We start from the raw sequence: 18,561 nt of genomic DNA, 5'->3' as shown, positions 1-18,561 counted from the left end.
TTTCTGAATTTTGTATTCTCTTCAAAATTGTGAGGAGAAAATTTTGTAAATTATTTCCTTAAAATGTAAAAATATTTAATAAGCAATGCTAAAGGTAAAAAATCATGTGGAATATAGCAGAATTCATCTAAAAATAGCAAAACAAGGGGGAAATAAGAATCATCAAATAAATTATGTAGACAAATGGAGAAATCTTTTATTGAATCAAGACATGAGTGGAATACGTAGTTATAAAGATAACTTTTAAGTACCTTTTGATATATTGAATATTTCATTGCTACATAAACTATTAATTTTTGCAGATGCAACTATACCGGGTGGTATAATGTCACTGACAGACGTCTCATAAAAAATATAAGTCCAATTTAAAAAAAAAAAAATTGATCGGTATAAAAGTTATTTATTTTCGAGGGGCCTTTTCAATTTCGTAAAAATTAAAGCCAACCCCTTTTTCCTATAAGGGGGCAAAAGCAGGCTTTAATGGCTTATTCTATGGGGTTGTTTTATTTTATTTCCTTATCCTAAAGTCGCCTTGCCCCCTTATATGAAGCAGGGGCAACTTTAATATTTCAAATGAGACCTCCTATTTTTTGGATTATCTCCGAGGCCCCTAGAAAATAAGTAACTTTTATTCTGTTGAATTTTTAAACAGGGTGCACGTTTTAGAAGCTAGACCAGGGGCATTATAAATGGACCATCCCGTATAAAAATTCTAAAAGCTAGAGAAAAGTAGTAGTATTAGTAAGGAGAAAAATTCTTAAATGTACATTTTCCTGTATTTATCATGATTTATCTTCTTCGTGTAATTTAATTATAAATTTAATAGTTTTCAGGTATTTATAGCTTAGTAGCAGTAGAGATATCTAGAAATGTAGAAAGAGAAAAACAGTATCGATTCAGAAAAGATTTTATACAGATCACGACGTTAAACTGAGGATTTATAATGCGTGACACAATTTTATTCGTTGGAGAAAATGCAATAAAAATAATATATATATTACTTTTTCTTGTGCAAACGTTAAATTTAATTTTTCGGTATTTTACTTTAACTCAACTAAAGATAAAACTAATAGCATTTTACTCATATAATAATCATTATAATAAATTTCCCTTTCTATTGAGAATTAACTTGATTGGGGAAATATTATAGGTAATTTTCCCTACAAAAGTTAATGTTTCAGAGGGAACTTCGCTAATATTCTAGATAAATCGTTAATAATATACCAAAAAATTTTCCCTAATTTTAAAGAAAAATTCGTTATTGTATAGGGAAATTACCCACGACATTACGGAATTTTTGGGGAAATATTTAACCAAATTGAATATCTCTCTGAAATTGTAAAGTAGAAAAATCCAATCTCAAAGAAATTTCCTATATGAAAATATTACGTAAACCTTATAAAACATTTCTTACAGAAATATTCCTTAGTTTTCTATAGAATTTCGTTAAATTCAGTACAAATTTTCAGGATTAGTATTAGGCTTATTAAACCTCATCAGCGAGACGACCAGATAGCCAAATAAACCCCAGGATTTTTTCGAAAGGTGGCCCGTCTGCAGTGGCACGTTATCCTGTGAGCAAAATTTAAATTTACCTGGGCCCCAGGAAGCTACAACGCGCCAATGTCCGTCCGTACAATCCCTCACCATCCCGCCTCCCAACTGTGGGCCAGGCCTACAATGGGGCGTCCGGATTGCGGGTTTGCTAAAAATAAGGCCTTCTTAATGCCCACAGGGCGGAAATAACCATTTAAAAAACCTCATCAGCGCTTTGCATATCTGTTTAAAGAAAGTAAGGATTTTTTATTCTATTCTGAAAAATTATGAAACGACTAAACGAGGGAGCCAAACTTGGCCAAAGAAAAATACTCTGCTAAAAGTTACATAAAATTTAACCTTTCTCGTTATCGATGTAGTAAAAAATAAATGAGTTTCTGGCAGAGACTACAACTCTTTATGATAAATTTAGTAGAAATTTCCTGTAAAAATTCCATCTGATAATATGAGATACTTAAACCAGCTTACATGATTTTTCCCTAAAATCCTGACTAAATTTTATAGAAAGGAACAGTAACTACAGAATTTTATTTATTTATTTATTTATTTTCTCCTATTATGTTTGTATTTTATCGACAGTTAAACGACTTGGCTAACAATTGTTCGTATTTTTTTTTCTTTGTTAAATAAAGCACGAAATGGGAGTGAACTTTCGTGTTAACTAGAGAAACGAAATAATAAAATAAACAGTATAACAGCTGATCTAAACTGATTGTTTGCGAACAAAGAGCAGCTGCACAACGTGATAAAGAGGAAACTATCACAATATATATATATATTTATTTATTGTGGGCACTAGAGGGCATTTTTTTCAATCCATCGTGGGTTCGACCAGGTCCACAATGGGGCAACTATGTGGTGAAAGACGGGTTCCACATATCTGGTACTTACCAACTGCTCATGAAAAATTCCTGGGGTTACTCTCCGGATTAGATACGGATCCTCATTAGATCCCAGATGGTCCCTTAATCGCCTCAGTCATCCGGTTAGTGTTCACACTGTCCAATTTCCAATAATGGTTAACTCTAAACCAGTAGCCATTTTGAACAAAAAATGTATAGAAAATAATCTCCGAACAATGATCACTGATGCGAATATAAAAATGGCCGCTGTTCCCGTTAATGGTAGAGGTTTGACTGTATTTATATAAAATTGTGAACAGAAGAAAAATCCCTAAAACTTTTGGAAATCTTAATTCTATAGTTTTCTCTGTTTTCACGAGTGGAAAAAAATTGTAAATTAAATTCTCCAAATTAAAAAGAAAGAATTTACATTAAAATTGTGAGGGAGAAAATCAACGAAAATTTCAATTAAAGTTTTCCCTCTACTTTTTTAATTTTCGAAAAACTGAATTTTATTTTCATAAAATTATACATCGAGAAGGGAAAATTGCGGAAATTTCCCTAAATTTAAAATTAGGAAAGAAAATTTGTCGGAAATTTCCCTTCTCTATAGGAAATATCCCTTAAATTTACAGTAAATGGGCAATAATATTTGAAAAGGTCAAAGAAACTTTTAAATTGATGGGTAGCTGACCTTTGAAAGTTTTCAGTCTGTTGACAATATCGATTTAGAATAACTCCATCTCGCATATCAGATATCGTGATAACACGATAAGAAATTCTAAAAAATTCTTATCGTTAGTAATATTTTTTAAACGTTAAACTTCACACAGTTTAACCTTACGATAAATAAATATTAGTTTAATCGTATGTTGTCACTAAAAAAAAGGGGAAAAAAAGGAAATGTAAACAGAAGAAAGTTTGGGATGTTTAATAATTACATCGAGGAAAATTTAGCTATCAATATTGGGGAAATTCCCTACATTAAAAAATTTTGAAAAATAAAGATTTTTCTTAAATATTCTAAACTTGAGAGGGAAAATCTGGGGAGAAATATTTCTACGATATTTTTGCAGGATTAATGTAGGGAAAATTCCCTACATGTTAGAGGAAAATTTTTTTCTCTAATTTTCTAAAATTGGTATAATGAAAATTTTCTAAAACATTAAAAAAATTTTTTTGGAAATATTTCTTCTCAATTTAGCAGGATTAATATAGAGAAAATTCTGTAAAACATTAAGAAATTTTGGGGAAAATGTTTTTCCCTAATTTTGCAAAACTGCAAGAAAATCCTTCAAATTTTTAACGTTTTCTTAATGTTATAATTCCCTCAATCAAAGGATATAGGAGAATAATTTGCTTAAATTTTAAACGGGATTTTTACTAGAATATCTGACAGAAAAACCTCTCGTTTCTTTGCTTTCTAGATTTCCTCGTATAAACAGTTTGTAATTCGTATACATCTATATTATTTACGACCAGTTTATGGTTTCCAGACAATTTGTTTACTTCCCAATAAATTACTTACTATTATTTTTTTCTGGTATTCTTAACAGTTATTGCTGAAGATTTTTTAAATGCTGTCAGTTTTCGCATCTTGTATTAAGCTATTGTTAACTATTACATTTTTAATCAGTATTTATTTAAATATTTTCTTAAATACTACTGTACTGTTTAAGTAGGCACCAGATAAGTTAGCATTTTCGATTATCCGGTGCCATAGGTACCGGATTAGCGAACTTCTAGCCTGGTTTCAACAGCTTGTGTTTGCATACCCGTGGCGAACATTTCATTAAAATTATTTAGGCGAAGAAGTAGTAAAGATTAATATCGAAGTAATTACAAAAATTCCCTCCCTCTCATCTCACTTTCCTGCTAGCAAGTAAATTAATATGCCATCTGAACACGAATTTTTAATAATAGAAACAAATGTAAAATTCTCATCGCTACTATGAAATAATATAATTATTTAAATAAGGATTTTATAGTAAAGTATATTTGAATTAATTACTGTATTTAATTTAGATCTACAATGAATAAACCTCGGTAGCATAAGTACGATTACATAAAGTACATTTCAATGTTGCTTCGTAACCATGAACTGAGACATTATTAATTTACGTAATAAATAAAAGATTATAATAGAAAAATGAGGGGATGGAGGTGTTTCAGTAGTGTTAGTGACATACGAATTTGTTCTTAAAAGCTTACTTAATACTCGTGTGAATAATCTATCAGAAAATATTTGCAGAACTCAACTTTTCAATGTCGGGATCCTTGAACTACTGTATTGTACAGGCAATTAAAAAGGGGGATGTTTGCCAAAAGTATATCATTGTACACTACAGGAGGAAGGTCAGAAGTAGCAGAAAAACTGTACATATGTGGACAGGCCTTACAGGGTTCTAGAGGAGTTTACAGGGTTTAGAAAGTTCTGAAGAACCCTTTAATTAAGGAACACAGCGAATTTCAGCAATACAAAGATTATGAACAATGAACCGAGAAGGTTCTTTAGAGGGCTCTCCTCAAACTTCTTTAAAGTAAATTCCTCCAGAGGATTCTTTATTCGCATTTTTGCACTGAACAGAGACTTTCTGCTATTGGTTTGTAACCATAAATAATTTATTCATTTTTCTATGTTATCTATAGTCAATTTATGCACCATCATACTAACTTTACCAAAGCATTTATTATTAAAAATACACTAATTCATAGATAAAAGCTGCAATGTTATCATAGCTTAACTAAGAAAAATACTTACGAAAATTTAATAGGGAGCCCCAAAAACCTGTATTAAATTAAAAAAAAAAAAACTGCTGTTACTCATTAACTCGAATATGATCGCAACACATCACAACCCAAAATAAGAATGATAACCACACGAAGCCATATGACCTCAGAGGCACAAACGAGGGAGGTTCCTGTTAATTAACTAATCTCAAACACGCAGTTTCTTTATAGAAACATGACTACTGCCTGACTAAGGTTATAATTACATAAACGTGACTGGAAAATTTAGCATCCTAGCTCTTCTAATGTCAATATGTGGCATAATTTTGTATTATTTTAACGTTAAAATTTTCATGGAAGAGGTTTAAAACGATATAAACATTTGGATGTGAGGAACTCTTTAATAATCCCAATTATGCATCAATTAACTTAATTAACTCGTCCGTTAGTCTTTAAACTAAACAATTTCCGATTTTAGTGAATGTTTTGCAACTTAAACAATTTAATGATCAAGAATTCTCACCGGTTTATCATGCGTATCATCATCATCATCATCATCATCATCTTTCTACGCGTTGAAAACAGGTACCGGAACTTCTAAATACCTAATAAATATATACAAATATCAAAATTAATCTTTAAAATATGCAAAATATAAAGATATATATATTAATATTTTAATAATAAATTGATATAAAAGAGCGATGAACTTAATAGCTTCTATTTTGGAGAAATTTATTTTTAGCCACCGAACGGAATGAGATTTTAAACTATAAATAAACATGGTCTAGACTTAGTAATGATGAAAAAAATTTGTTTTGCAGTGTTTTAGATGATATTTACTTCAATAAAACTACTTTAAAATTCAATCTGTGTATACGAATTAAGCAACAATAACTGGAGCAGTTAGGAGTTATGAATGTAATCCAACTAACTGAATTGACTTTGAAGGTCGTTTCTATTATCTGTTATATAGTTATATTAATTATCTCTCAGGATATGTTATCATCTGTGACATTGGGGCCAGCAGAATACCTGTACAAGCGCAACATAACCGTGACTTGTATAGAAATCCCGAGTGACTAACGTAAAAAAATAACTAAAGTTCCACACGCAAAAAAAAGCTAACTGTGAAAATGTATTTGTTTTTTAAATATGCTCGCGAGTTTAAACCAACGATTAAGCGAGGAATTATTATAATTAAGTGGTATTAAATGCTGGAAAAGTTTAACTTCCACGCGACTTGGTGTAATTAAGATACAAAAGAAAGAGAGGGAACAACCAATCACAACTCATCTACTGACCAGGATGTTGATTCCCAACTTCCTCTGAAAGTCGTTAAAAGGGCGCAAGGACGATAGGTAGTGTGTCAAGCTAGTGTTGTTGGAATAGCAGTCGAGTAGTGTTGATGGCAAAGCAAAACAGTCGCTTGATCAAGGTGTGCTTGGACGTTGTGTTCTGTGCAATAGGTGAGTGCACTCTTCTATACGCTACACGTGCGTAATGGAGTATTTTTTAAAATGTAATTTTAAAATAAATACTCAATTACTCACGTGCATATTTGCTTAAATGTAATTTAAGTAAATTTGCAGGATGTATTCACTTTGTTTTGATCACAAAATAAGGAAAGTAATTACTCTAACATACACTATCTTATAAGCTAAATAGAATAATAGCCTGTTAAGAAAGAATGTAAATATCAGTTTAATTCTAATATATATATATGTCTGTCTGTAACTGTTTTCAGTTGGTTTCCCTCTGTTAATATTCTATGTTGCTGGAAAACCTTCCATTAGAGGGTTCTACTGTGATGACGATTCAATCCGTTATCCTTTTGTTAAGGATACCATATCCAATATGTGGCTGTATGTTATAGGTATAACTTCCCCAGTTATTGTGGTAAGTGTTACTTAATTGAATGAATAATACTGTTATCTTGCCAGTTCTAAAATTTGCATTCTTCTCTATTTAAGATAAGCATCACTGAAAGTATAATCTGTGTAAAGAAGATTGAGTGCCAGAACAAAAATCAGTTTTTGATACACAAGTTTCAGATCCCTCCTCTGGCCATTCTGCTGTACAAACAGATAGGAGTCTTCCTCTTCGGAGCGTGTGTCTCTCAGATACTCACCGACATAGCTAAATATACTACGGGGAGGCTAAGGCCTCACTTTATAGCGGTGTGCAGGCCCGACGTGAATCTCACGAGCTGTTTGCAGTATGGATATCGTTACATAGAAAATTTTAACTGTACAAACCCGGATTTATTCACGGTCAGGGAAGCCAGGTAAGTGCAATAAAACTAATATCTTACTCTACAAAACATAAATTATAAGTCTCGTCAGTCGTATCTTCAATTATGTAGACACAAAAATTATATTTTTAATTGATTAATGCTTGAAAGAAGGTCATAACCATTCAAAAGATAAGATAAAACTTCATAAGTGGTTTTTTTATGTCAGTTTATCAGTTTTGATTCATTACCAGTTCAAAGTTTATCAAATTTGAAGTGGAAACAGTTAAAATATACTGAGTATTAGTAAAATAAATGTAATTTAATTATTATTTTAAGCTCAATTTATAACTGTAAACAGTATAATTCTGTTTTATAAATAACATTAAATAACTATTATAACTTGTTAAACTTCCTTCAACAGAGGAAACTTTGATTATAATCTAATAAATCTATAATTATATAAAAATTACAATTAATTTTATTCTAAATAATTGTTAGAAATATACATTTTTTATTAATTTCAGCATTAAAAAATTATTAATTCACCTACCAGCCAAAATAACATAGTTAAACAATGTTGAATATTTTATGTACTTTTTATTTATTTTAACTTGTGAACAATTTGTTTACATGCATATTTATACATTTTTAATAAAAATCATATTAAATTTAATACTTTATTTATATCTTTTGAGCTTAAAAATATTAAATTTAATCTAAAAACACCATTTTAGTCATCTGTAAACATACTCCGTCTCGAAGGATCTCGACACTTTCCGACTGCATAATGAATTTCTAAGAACCTGTAAAGCTGAATATTTTAGCATTATTTAACATTTTGAATTTAAATTCTCTATTCTAAGATTGCAAAGTATCTTTTGTCAACTGCATTGAAGTAGTGTAATCATCGCAAAGGATTAAACTGTCGAAAGATTAAACTTGTTTACCGAAAATTCAAAGACTGGCGATTATATTTTAAAATGTGGATTATGTATACATCAGTTGCAAATTTCCTATACACGAGACTGTCTCTTGGATATCCTGGTTATAGAATATCTAGATGACAAATTTAGTGAGTGACGAAACAATATGAATTCAATAATGCAGCAATGTGCAACAAGCTTTTGATACAAAGAATATAAAATATCTCATAATAACTTTGATTTATTCTTTAGAATTTCATTAAAAAGTGTCATAAATAAATGGAACTTCAAAGAGATAATTTGAAAAGAGGGTTTTGATAGGTTTTGTCTTTTTTGTAACAGTTGATATATTCTTAATAGTTGAATAGCAGTGCTGTAGAATTTTACTACTTGGTTTTTAGTCTGACGTAAGCTACAAAAGCTTGAGAATGCTGCAATAATGTATCCTTATAGTCCAGACTTAACATGTGACAGTATACTTTAAAAGAGACTGACTTAATCTGAAGAGTATACACCTTTGGCGGTATTAGGTATATTTTTAAATAATATACATGTAATTAGTTACAGAAATAAACATTTCTTGATACATGTCATTATTTATCTTACTATACCCTTAAAATGCCTATTTTACTTATACAGAATATAAATAAGTATTTGTTTCATATCAGTACAAATTCGGAATGACTCAAGCTGTACTGAAAGTTATGCTAAAATGTGTGAGAAATGGGATAACTCAATCCTCTTAAACAAAAACACTTTGTATTTATGGGGATGCAAGACAAAATTTTAAAAATAAAGTGAAAGATTAAGAAAGATTAGGAAAGGCTCCTTTAAAACAAGTGAAGACATACAACTAGCTTTTAGAAACTGTTTTAATGAATTTCAACTCTGTGTTGATGAATATATGCAGAATGATAGAAAGATTCCTATAGAATATGGAGAGAAGCATGCATTTCATGGTCTCTCTATAGATAAAGCATGTTTAAATACTGATTCATCATGGTAAATTTAGATATTTTTCTTATTTTGTAAGATCGATAAGTCAAGAAAGTAATTAAATATAATTTCTTTTTATGTATAAACAAAATAACTTTTAATGTTTTAGGTTATCTTTCCCTTCCGGTCATGCATCATTCTCTTCATATGCCATGGTATATATTATAGTAGGTATCTTGCTGTGTTTTGGTTAATATGTCATAAAAATGAATACTAATAAAACTTTTATTCTTATTTTTTAATTTCAGATATATCTACAACACAGAATGAAGTTTGAATATAATAAACTACTGAAGCCATTTCTCCAGTTTCTAGCACTTGCAACTACTTGGTTCATCAGCCTGTCGCGGATATCCGACTATAAACATCACTGGAGTGACGTCCTAGTCGGAGGAATTTTAGGCACTTCTGTTGCAATTATCGTAGTAAGTTCTTTGAATTTATTTTAATAAAATTAAATATTAATTTACTATGAATAGAGCAGTTTAAAGGCAACCCATTTATGTGACAGTGACAAATTTCAGTCATTTTGTATTCGGCGCAAATGATTAATTAATAGGTTATGTTATGAAAAAAAATCATTAAATAATAATTTGCATTAAGTTAATTTAATAAAATTTATTAAAATGAACTAAGTCAGGTAATTAGGGTGTTAAATAATTAATTTATTTTTCTCTATTTAGATCAAATACGTGTCTAATCTACCTATAAAGCTATTTGCTTATGAAAAGTATCCATTATCATTGCCCAGCAGTACCCAGTTATCTAATTACAATTCGTGCGACAAAGACGTGGAAGAGGGAATGAGCTAGCATCTTACAATTTTTTATTCTAGGGCCATTTCTGAGGTAATCATTAAATGTTACAGAAGTTTGCATTTTTTTAAACATTTAATAGAGGAATAGAAAGTTGATTAAAACATTAAAAATTGGCATTTATAAATTCAAATGAGGAGTTTAATGCAGGAACTTATCTTAATTTGATATTTGCATGTAAAGAGAATTTCAAAAGAGCAAAATTTATAGCAAATTCCAGGTAAAATTATAAGCCCTTGACACTGATTGATGTGCTGAAGGTATACAATATTTTTAAAACAGTGTAAAAATTGCCCATAATTTTGATTTTCTGATAAACAATCAGACATATTTTTTACTTTTGCCATAGAAAAATCAGAAAATTATATTAATGTTAATTTTTGATGCAGCTAGATGTATCAAACCTTACAGAGACTACTTAAGTGCTATACATAGTACAGGGATAAAGTCAATTTTAATTAATGCCTGGTAATTTTGTAGATATTTTATCTGTAAAACCATACTTTAAATAATATAAGATGAATAATTCGCTTNTTAGAATTTTATAGTTTCTAATATCGAGAATACAACCAAAATATCCAAACTTCTAAAATTTTATAACTTTAAATGATAGCTACTGTTTGAAATTTCAATATTCCCCGATTTGTTTCGAAATGTTATGATTTTACTTTTATGTAAATATTGCTGAAAGAGAATTTAAACAAAAAAATTCGGTTTGTTTAATAATTTATAAATTAATACCATTTGTTGTAAAAATTAAGAGTCGTCCTTCTCTTCTTCTCGAGGCGTATCCTCCCATACGTACACTAAGTTCTTTGTTGCCGAGATCAAACAAGGTTTGGAAGGATGAGACGAGACGGAGTGTACCACTTTGCCGACGTGACTCAATTTTGCTTTGATGTTACTCTGAAAATAAATAGTATAAAAATACTTAAGCTTTTTTTATATCACAAAAATACTTTATTGTAGTCTTTTTTGTTTGATAATTCTTGCAAGCAGTAAGAGTGCTTTTTAATTGTGCCTGTCACAGTAGTCATGCTTACAAATGGAAAACCAGGTGATCAGGGATAGAGTGCGACACATCTAACTCAAACCCATGGTTCCCAGTCACAATGTGACAGATACCTTTAATATCTTGGTCATCTGGATGTTAACTTTATTGGAGTCAAAAATTATAACATCTTTCCAATCACTTTCACGAGAATTTAACATAAAAAAATCTTGGAAATCAACATAGAAACATGTTATTTATTGATTTTGGAATCCAATAAAGCAAGTTATTTTGTAAATTTTATAAAAGACTGCAACATTTTCTTGAATTTCTTTTACTTAATTATGTGTAATAATACTTCACTATTCAGCTAATTAACAATTCAAAAATTTCTTAATACTAAATTTACATATAATTATAAGAAAACTGCCAATTCTTGACGTTTTTTAAATTCCATTTCTACCTATAAAACATTTATTGGTATTTTTCAAGCTTACAGGAAGTCAACTTTTCAATAGATAATTATCCTTTATTCAATTGTCTTAGCTGTTCACAATGCAGTTATCAGAGACAATGAGCCATCACTACACAATGAAAGCTGTCATTGACACGACTGTTTGTGCTCTTATTATTTGATTATCTCCGACAGAAAAATGCACGAGTGCATTAAAACCGGTTGGAATTTTTCTATTATAATACATTTAACTCAACAGAATTAATGTGATTTTAATTGTTTAAATTCTTCTTTATTTTAATAAAAAGCAGCTTGACAAACAGCAAATTAACTTTTTTTGAATGAACATAAAACAATTTTAAAAAATTTTTCATCAATATATATTCATCGACAGATGAAGTTAAATATCACAATAAAGTTTGTTGTATTTATTATACCTAAATACAAGATCTGTATTTTGTAATTTGAAATTTGAATCTAAATGATATAAAGAGCAGTTGGAAAGTCAGCTTGAACCTCTCCTACACATCAGCATAAACATAACAATAACAAGCAGTTTGGAGTGGCTGCATGTTGTTATTTGCAACTCCGTTTCTTCCAACAAATTAGATTGAATGATGAATAATAATTAGGTTCGAATTGGTTTTAATTACTTGTAACTGATTTTTGTAACTGAACCTTCTTATAGATATAAAAATCTACTTGTAATTCTTTTGGANTTAATACTTTATTTATATCTTTTGAGCTTAAAAATATTAAATTTAATCTAAAAACACCATTTTAGTCATCTGTAAACATACTCCGTCTCGAAGGATCTCGACACTTTCCGACTGCATAATGAATTTCTAAGAACCTGTAAAGCTGAATATTTTAGCATTATTTAACATTTTGAATTTAAATTCTCTATTCTAAGATTGCAAAGTATCTTTTGTCAACTGCATTGAAGTAGTGTAATCATCGCAAAGGATTAAACTGTCGAAAGATTAAACTTGTTTACCGAAAATTCAAAGACTGGCGATTATATTTTAAAATGTGGATTATGTATACATCAGTTGCAAATTTCCTATACACGAGACTGTCTCTTGGATATCCTGGTTATAGAATATCTAGATGACAAATTTAGTGAGTGACGAAACAATATGAATTCAATAATGCAGCAATGTGCAACAAGCTTTTGATACAAAGAATATAAAATATCTCATAATAACTTTGATTTATTCTTTAGAATTTCATTAAAAAGTGTCATAAATAAATGGAACTTCAAAGAGATAATTTGAAAAGAGGGTTTTGATAGGTTTTGTCTTTTTTGTAACAGTTGATATATTCTTAATAGTTGAATAGCAGTGCTGTAGAATTTTACTACTTGGTTTTTAGTCTGACGTAAGCTACAAAAGCTTGAGAATGCTGCAATAATGTATCCTTATAGTCCAGACTTAACATGTGACAGTATACTTTAAAAGAGACTGACTTAATCTGAAGAGTATACACCTTTGGCGGTATTAGGTATATTTTTAAATAATATACATGTAATTAGTTACAGAAATAAACATTTCTTGATACATGTCATTATTTATCTTACTATACCCTTAAAATGCCTATTTTACTTATACAGAATATAAATAAGTATTTGTTTCATATCAGTACAAATTCGGAATGACTCAAGCTGTACTGAAAGTTATGCTAAAATGTGTGAGAAATGGGATAACTCAATCCTCTTAAACAAAAACACTTTGTATTTATGGGGATGCAAGACAAAATTTTAAAAATAAAGTGAAAGATTAAGAAAGATTAGGAAAGGCTCCTTTAAAACAAGTGAAGACATACAACTAGCTTTTAGAAACTGTTTTAATGAATTTCAACTCTGTGTTGATGAATATATGCAGAATGATAGAAAGATTCCTATAGAATATGGAGAGAAGCATGCATTTCATGGTCTCTCTATAGATAAAGCATGTTTAAATACTGATTCATCATGGTAAATTTAGATATTTTTCTTATTTTGTAAGATCGATAAGTCAAGAAAGTAATTAAATATAATTTCTTTTTATGTATAAACAAAATAACTTTTAATGTTTTAGGTTATCTTTCCCTTCCGGTCATGCATCATTCTCTTCATATGCCATGGTATATATTATAGTAGGTATCTTGCTGTGTTTTGGTTAATATGTCATAAAAATGAATACTAATAAAACTTTTATTCTTATTTTTTAATTTCAGATATATCTACAACACAGAATGAAGTTTGAATATAATAAACTACTGAAGCCATTTCTCCAGTTTCTAGCACTTGCAACTACTTGGTTCATCAGCCTGTCGCGGATATCCGACTATAAACATCACTGGAGTGACGTCCTAGTCGGAGGAATTTTAGGCACTTCTGTTGCAATTATCGTAGTAAGTTCTTTGAATTTATTTTAATAAAATTAAATATTAATTTACTATGAATAGAGCAGTTTAAAGGCAACCCATTTATGTGACAGTGACAAATTTCAGTCATTTTGTATTCGGCGCAAATGATTAATTAATAGGTTATGTTATGAAAAAAAATCATTAAATAATAATTTGCATTAAGTTAATTTAATAAAATTTATTAAAATGAACTAAGTCAGGTAATTAGGGTGTTAAATAATTAATTTATTTTTCTCTATTTAGATCAAATACGTGTCTAATCTACCTATAAAGCTATTTGCTTACGAAAAGTATCCATTATCATCGCCCAGCAGTACCCAGTTATCTAATTACAATTCGTGCGACAAAGACGTGGAAGAGGGAATGAGCTAGCATCTTACAATTTTTTATTCTAGGGCCATTTCTGAGGTAATCATTAAATGTTACAGAAGTTTGCATTTTTTTAAACATTTAATAGAGGAATAGAAAGTTGATTAAAACATTAAAAATTGGCATTTATAAATTCAAATGAGGAGTTTAATGCAGGAACTTATCTTAATTTGATATTTGCATGTAAAGAGAATTTCAAAAGAGCAAAATTTATAGCAAATTCCAGGTAAAATTATAAGCCCTTGACACTGATTGATGTGCTGAAGGTATACAATATTTTTAAAACAGTGTAAAAATTGCCCATAATTTTGATTTTCTGATAAACAATCAGACATATTTTTTACTTTTGCCATAGAAAAATCAGAAAATTATATTAATGTTAATTTTTGATGCAGCTAGATGTATCAAACCTTACAGAGACTACTTAAGTGCTATACATAGTACAGGGATAAAGTCAATTTTAATTAATGCCTGGTAATTTTGTAGATATTTTATCTGTAAAACCATACTTTAAATAATATAAGATGAATAATTCGCTTTATCAAGTTGTAATGCTTTTGTGAATAAGTAAACATAGAAAATGGATAGTGTGGAACAGTGTCATTGCTCATGCATATCCAGGAATAGGATGTAAACAAAAATATTTTGAATATTAAATACATGCCAACTGAACCTGAAGTAAATTCTAGTTAAATGAATTTAAAAAATATAAATATTTAAATAAATTAAATATTGTATTAAATCCTAATTATTTTATTTACTAAATAAATTTTTTGTGCATTTCTGACAGAAAAGAATATGAAACTTTTAATTGCAGCAACAAAAAAAAATTTATTACTTTAAAATCTAATATCTATAAAATTCAAAATTTAATTTGAATATATCTTTTAGTGAATTTACTTTTAAATGTTTTAAATTTGGCAACTTTTAAGAATTTGCATGTAAAGAATGCTCAAAAAGTCCCTATGCACAAGAAGTTACTTGTATGTTCCCCTCTATTCTCTACACAAATCTTGATCTTTAGAAGAATGTAGAAAAAAAATGATCTTCCACATCAATAGACCTGATAACCAATTGATTAATTCTTTAACTGTACATCATAAATGTAAAGACCTAGTGAAGAAAGTTTCTCCTTCATAATGCTATAAAGAGAACTGCTGCATGTTAAGACTGAACCTTGAAGACCATGGCACCAGTAACTGCAATTTTGTTACGTTATAATACAGTGTCTTCCAAAATTAATGTTACAGTTTTAAATTATAATAATTATGTTAATTATTATCTGAGAAGTCTGTAACTATACCTAATCGATAGAGTAACCATCTGAGTTTCACCTCCAGTCTGCATTCAAACATCTTGTTATCCATTACCACTAGGAAGCACTATAAACAAAAATGGCAACTGGCAATAGAGGTGTTTTGTTCTGCAGTTCACAAGATTGGAATTGTTCATCTCTGCACAATGTGAGTAATCTGCAGGAGCCACAGAATTGTGGCTGCTGCGGGAGGAGTAACAATGGATGTGTCATAGTGAGCATAGGAAGAATTTGATTATTAGTTGGATGTGTGCCATGTGACACAAGGTGCATATTAAGAAATTGTAATGGGCAAACGTGAAATGTGGACATAACAACGCTTTCAGATGGTAATTAACATAATTATAATCCTTTAAAGAGATAGCATTCTTTTTGGAAGACCCTGTATTTATATTTTACTGTACTTTTATCTATTTTGATGGATCATTATTAGAATGAAAATATATTTTATCATTTAGAAATTTACTTTCTTATGGATGTTTTCATCCTTCAAATGACCAAAGAAGTCTGTCTGACATTCAAAATATTAAATATCTTTAAATTGATGATCATATTTCTTGAAACAGATCCAATCAGTTTGATAAAAAGTCAATATTTTAGTGCAGATTTTAAAAAGTTTCATTTCACTCCATACACTAACATAAATCCTTGAATTTTATCTATTAAATTATTATTAAATCAAATCAGAAAAAACAGAGTAAAAAGTAATGAACCAAGCTTAAAGTTGAAATATCAAACTTGGAATTAATTCTTCTAAATTATTTTAAAAATTAGATTACTTTTGAAAACTTTCATTGTATAAAATTGAGGATAGCAAGAGATTAAGGTGTCAGCCTACTGGGAGACCGGGTTTGAATCCGGGAAACCCCTGAAATTCTTTGTGATCAGTAAGTCTGGGATACATTGGGCCCCATCCTTCATCATCCAGTCACCACCATTGTGGGCTCGGTCAAACCCACAACAGATACAGAATACTTAGTGCCCATAGGACAGAGTTAAAAAAAAGTATAAAAACAATACATTAATTTAATATAAAATTCATTATTATATATTTATATTATTATAAATAAATCTGTTAACATCTCTTGTTGCATTAATATATTAGTATTAACATAGATTTTGTAAAACAAGATTGTTTCTGTGTATATAAATTTTATAAATGTTCATTATGTATTCTGGATATGTAGCACTAGTCATATGTTTGCAATATGTAGCCTGTTATAATCCAAAATATCTACCATGTTATGCATTTTGTGTAATTATTGTGTTACTGGGGCTACATTAACACGAGCTTATTATGACGGGTGGGAGCATTACCTTCTTAGGGGCCTCGTCTCTTTGCTCTAAAGAAATTTGAGGCCTCGAAAGTGCTTAAAATGGTCCTGCATGTTGCATATTCTGAATTGCATACAGTATTTATGACTATTGTGCTACACATTCTAGACTGTATATATTAATAGTTTGTTACATATTCTAGACTCTATACAGTTTGTTACTAATGCAATTCTGTATACACTCTTTGTATTAATATCATGTTATATATATTCTGGACTGTATACAAGTTGAGTTACTATCATAATATATATTCTAGAATGTATACTGTTTGCATTACATATTTTGTATTGTATTGCAAGAGTATGTAATTTAATCTATATATACTACATGTCTGAACAACAGTGTATGTACTACATGCTACATATACTGCTGTACTCAGACTGTATACTCTGAATCACTCTATCATATATATTCTGGATTACACAGTCCTGAATATGTAATGCAACAGTATCATTGTATCTGTTATAGATGTAACATATGATTTTATAATTAAAAATATATAAAGAAACAGTTCTTCTGTTGGTATTGTAAAACTAAAATAGAATGGTATAATTTTTCATATTTATCTAGTTATTGCTTCAATTACTTGCACATAATTTATTTTAATTGCTCAGAATGAATGCATTAATAATTATTAGAATTAAAAGTACAGGTCTATGCCATTTAAAACCAAAGATATGTTCCAAGAAATACATTTTTAAGCAAACATCATATAGCATACTTATACCAGTACCATATAAGCTTAGATTTGTCTATGTAAAGGCAGCTTCACACATTCAGTATATTTTGAGTGCCAGATAATTGCCTTTTTCCAAAGGGTTTGTCACACGACGAATACAAATGTACTCGCACACAGTTATTTGTCGAGCATTGGTTCATTGTGGAAATTACAAATGTTTGTTTGTATAATTGTTCTTTGATTTGCCACAATATATTGACAAGGAGTGAGAAACGGCGAATACCAAATATTTTTCAAGTAAATCATCCACACTACTCAGTGTTGGTGCCAAATGTTTGCTAGGCATTTAGCAAATACCAATGCATGGACAACCTAAATGCAATAAGAGTATTTATCTCATAAAACATAAAAAAAGTATGGACAGCTACAAATTTTTCCACTCCATTATAATCTGATAGACACAACATTAATATATTTTATATTTTGATAAGTGATGTAATTGAATTATAGGATATTTTTTGTACTAAATCTTTCTTTAAGCATAGTGTTTGTTCATTTCATCAATTATATTTTATGATCTTAGTTCTACAAAACAGAATTCTATCCAAATATAGAATGTTTTAATGTATATATTTAGTAATTAATATAATGAAAGACGTAATTACCAATGTTCTTGAACTTTTAATTTTTAATTACTCTTTCTCAGATTCAATTAATACAATTGTCATTCTTATGCAATGCTTTAAATTAATTGAATATATCTACTTTAATTGCATAAAATATCCATTTAATTTCTAAGAAATTATAATAAAATCGAATAAATAAATAAAATATTATCACAATCATTTTCAAATGATAAAATTCTCTAGCAATATTCTATATGGTCTTATATTACAAATGAAGTGTGCTT

General features: G+C 29.3%; 1 protein-coding gene across 1 annotated transcript; it reads left to right on the top strand.

Moving 5' to 3' along the window:
- The first annotated feature begins 5,911 nt into the window (after positions 1-5,911).
- On the top strand, positions 5,912-17,511 carry LOC111630393 (putative phosphatidate phosphatase). The gene is made up of 10 exons (XM_023374486.1): positions 5,912-6,598; positions 6,877-7,028; positions 7,103-7,416; positions 9,394-9,451; positions 9,533-9,709; positions 9,968-10,095; positions 13,316-13,519; positions 13,623-13,680; positions 13,762-13,938; positions 14,197-17,511. Exons 1-10 carry the CDS (start codon positions 6,538-6,540, stop codon positions 14,323-14,325), a joined length of 1,458 nt encoding a protein of 485 aa, XP_023230254.1. The 5' UTR covers positions 5,912-6,537; the 3' UTR covers positions 14,326-17,511.
- Positions 17,512-18,561: the final 1,050 nt, after the last annotated feature.

This window comes from Centruroides sculpturatus, unplaced genomic scaffold (assembly GCF_000671375.1).
Source record: "Centruroides sculpturatus isolate CEXI.00-Female unplaced genomic scaffold, Cexi_2.0 scaffold728, whole genome shotgun sequence".
Lineage (NCBI taxonomy): Eukaryota > Metazoa > Arthropoda > Arachnida > Scorpiones > Buthidae > Centruroides > Centruroides sculpturatus.
The sequence above is the reverse complement of the archived record's forward strand: the minus strand, read 5'-3'. Positions and strand labels throughout refer to the sequence as shown.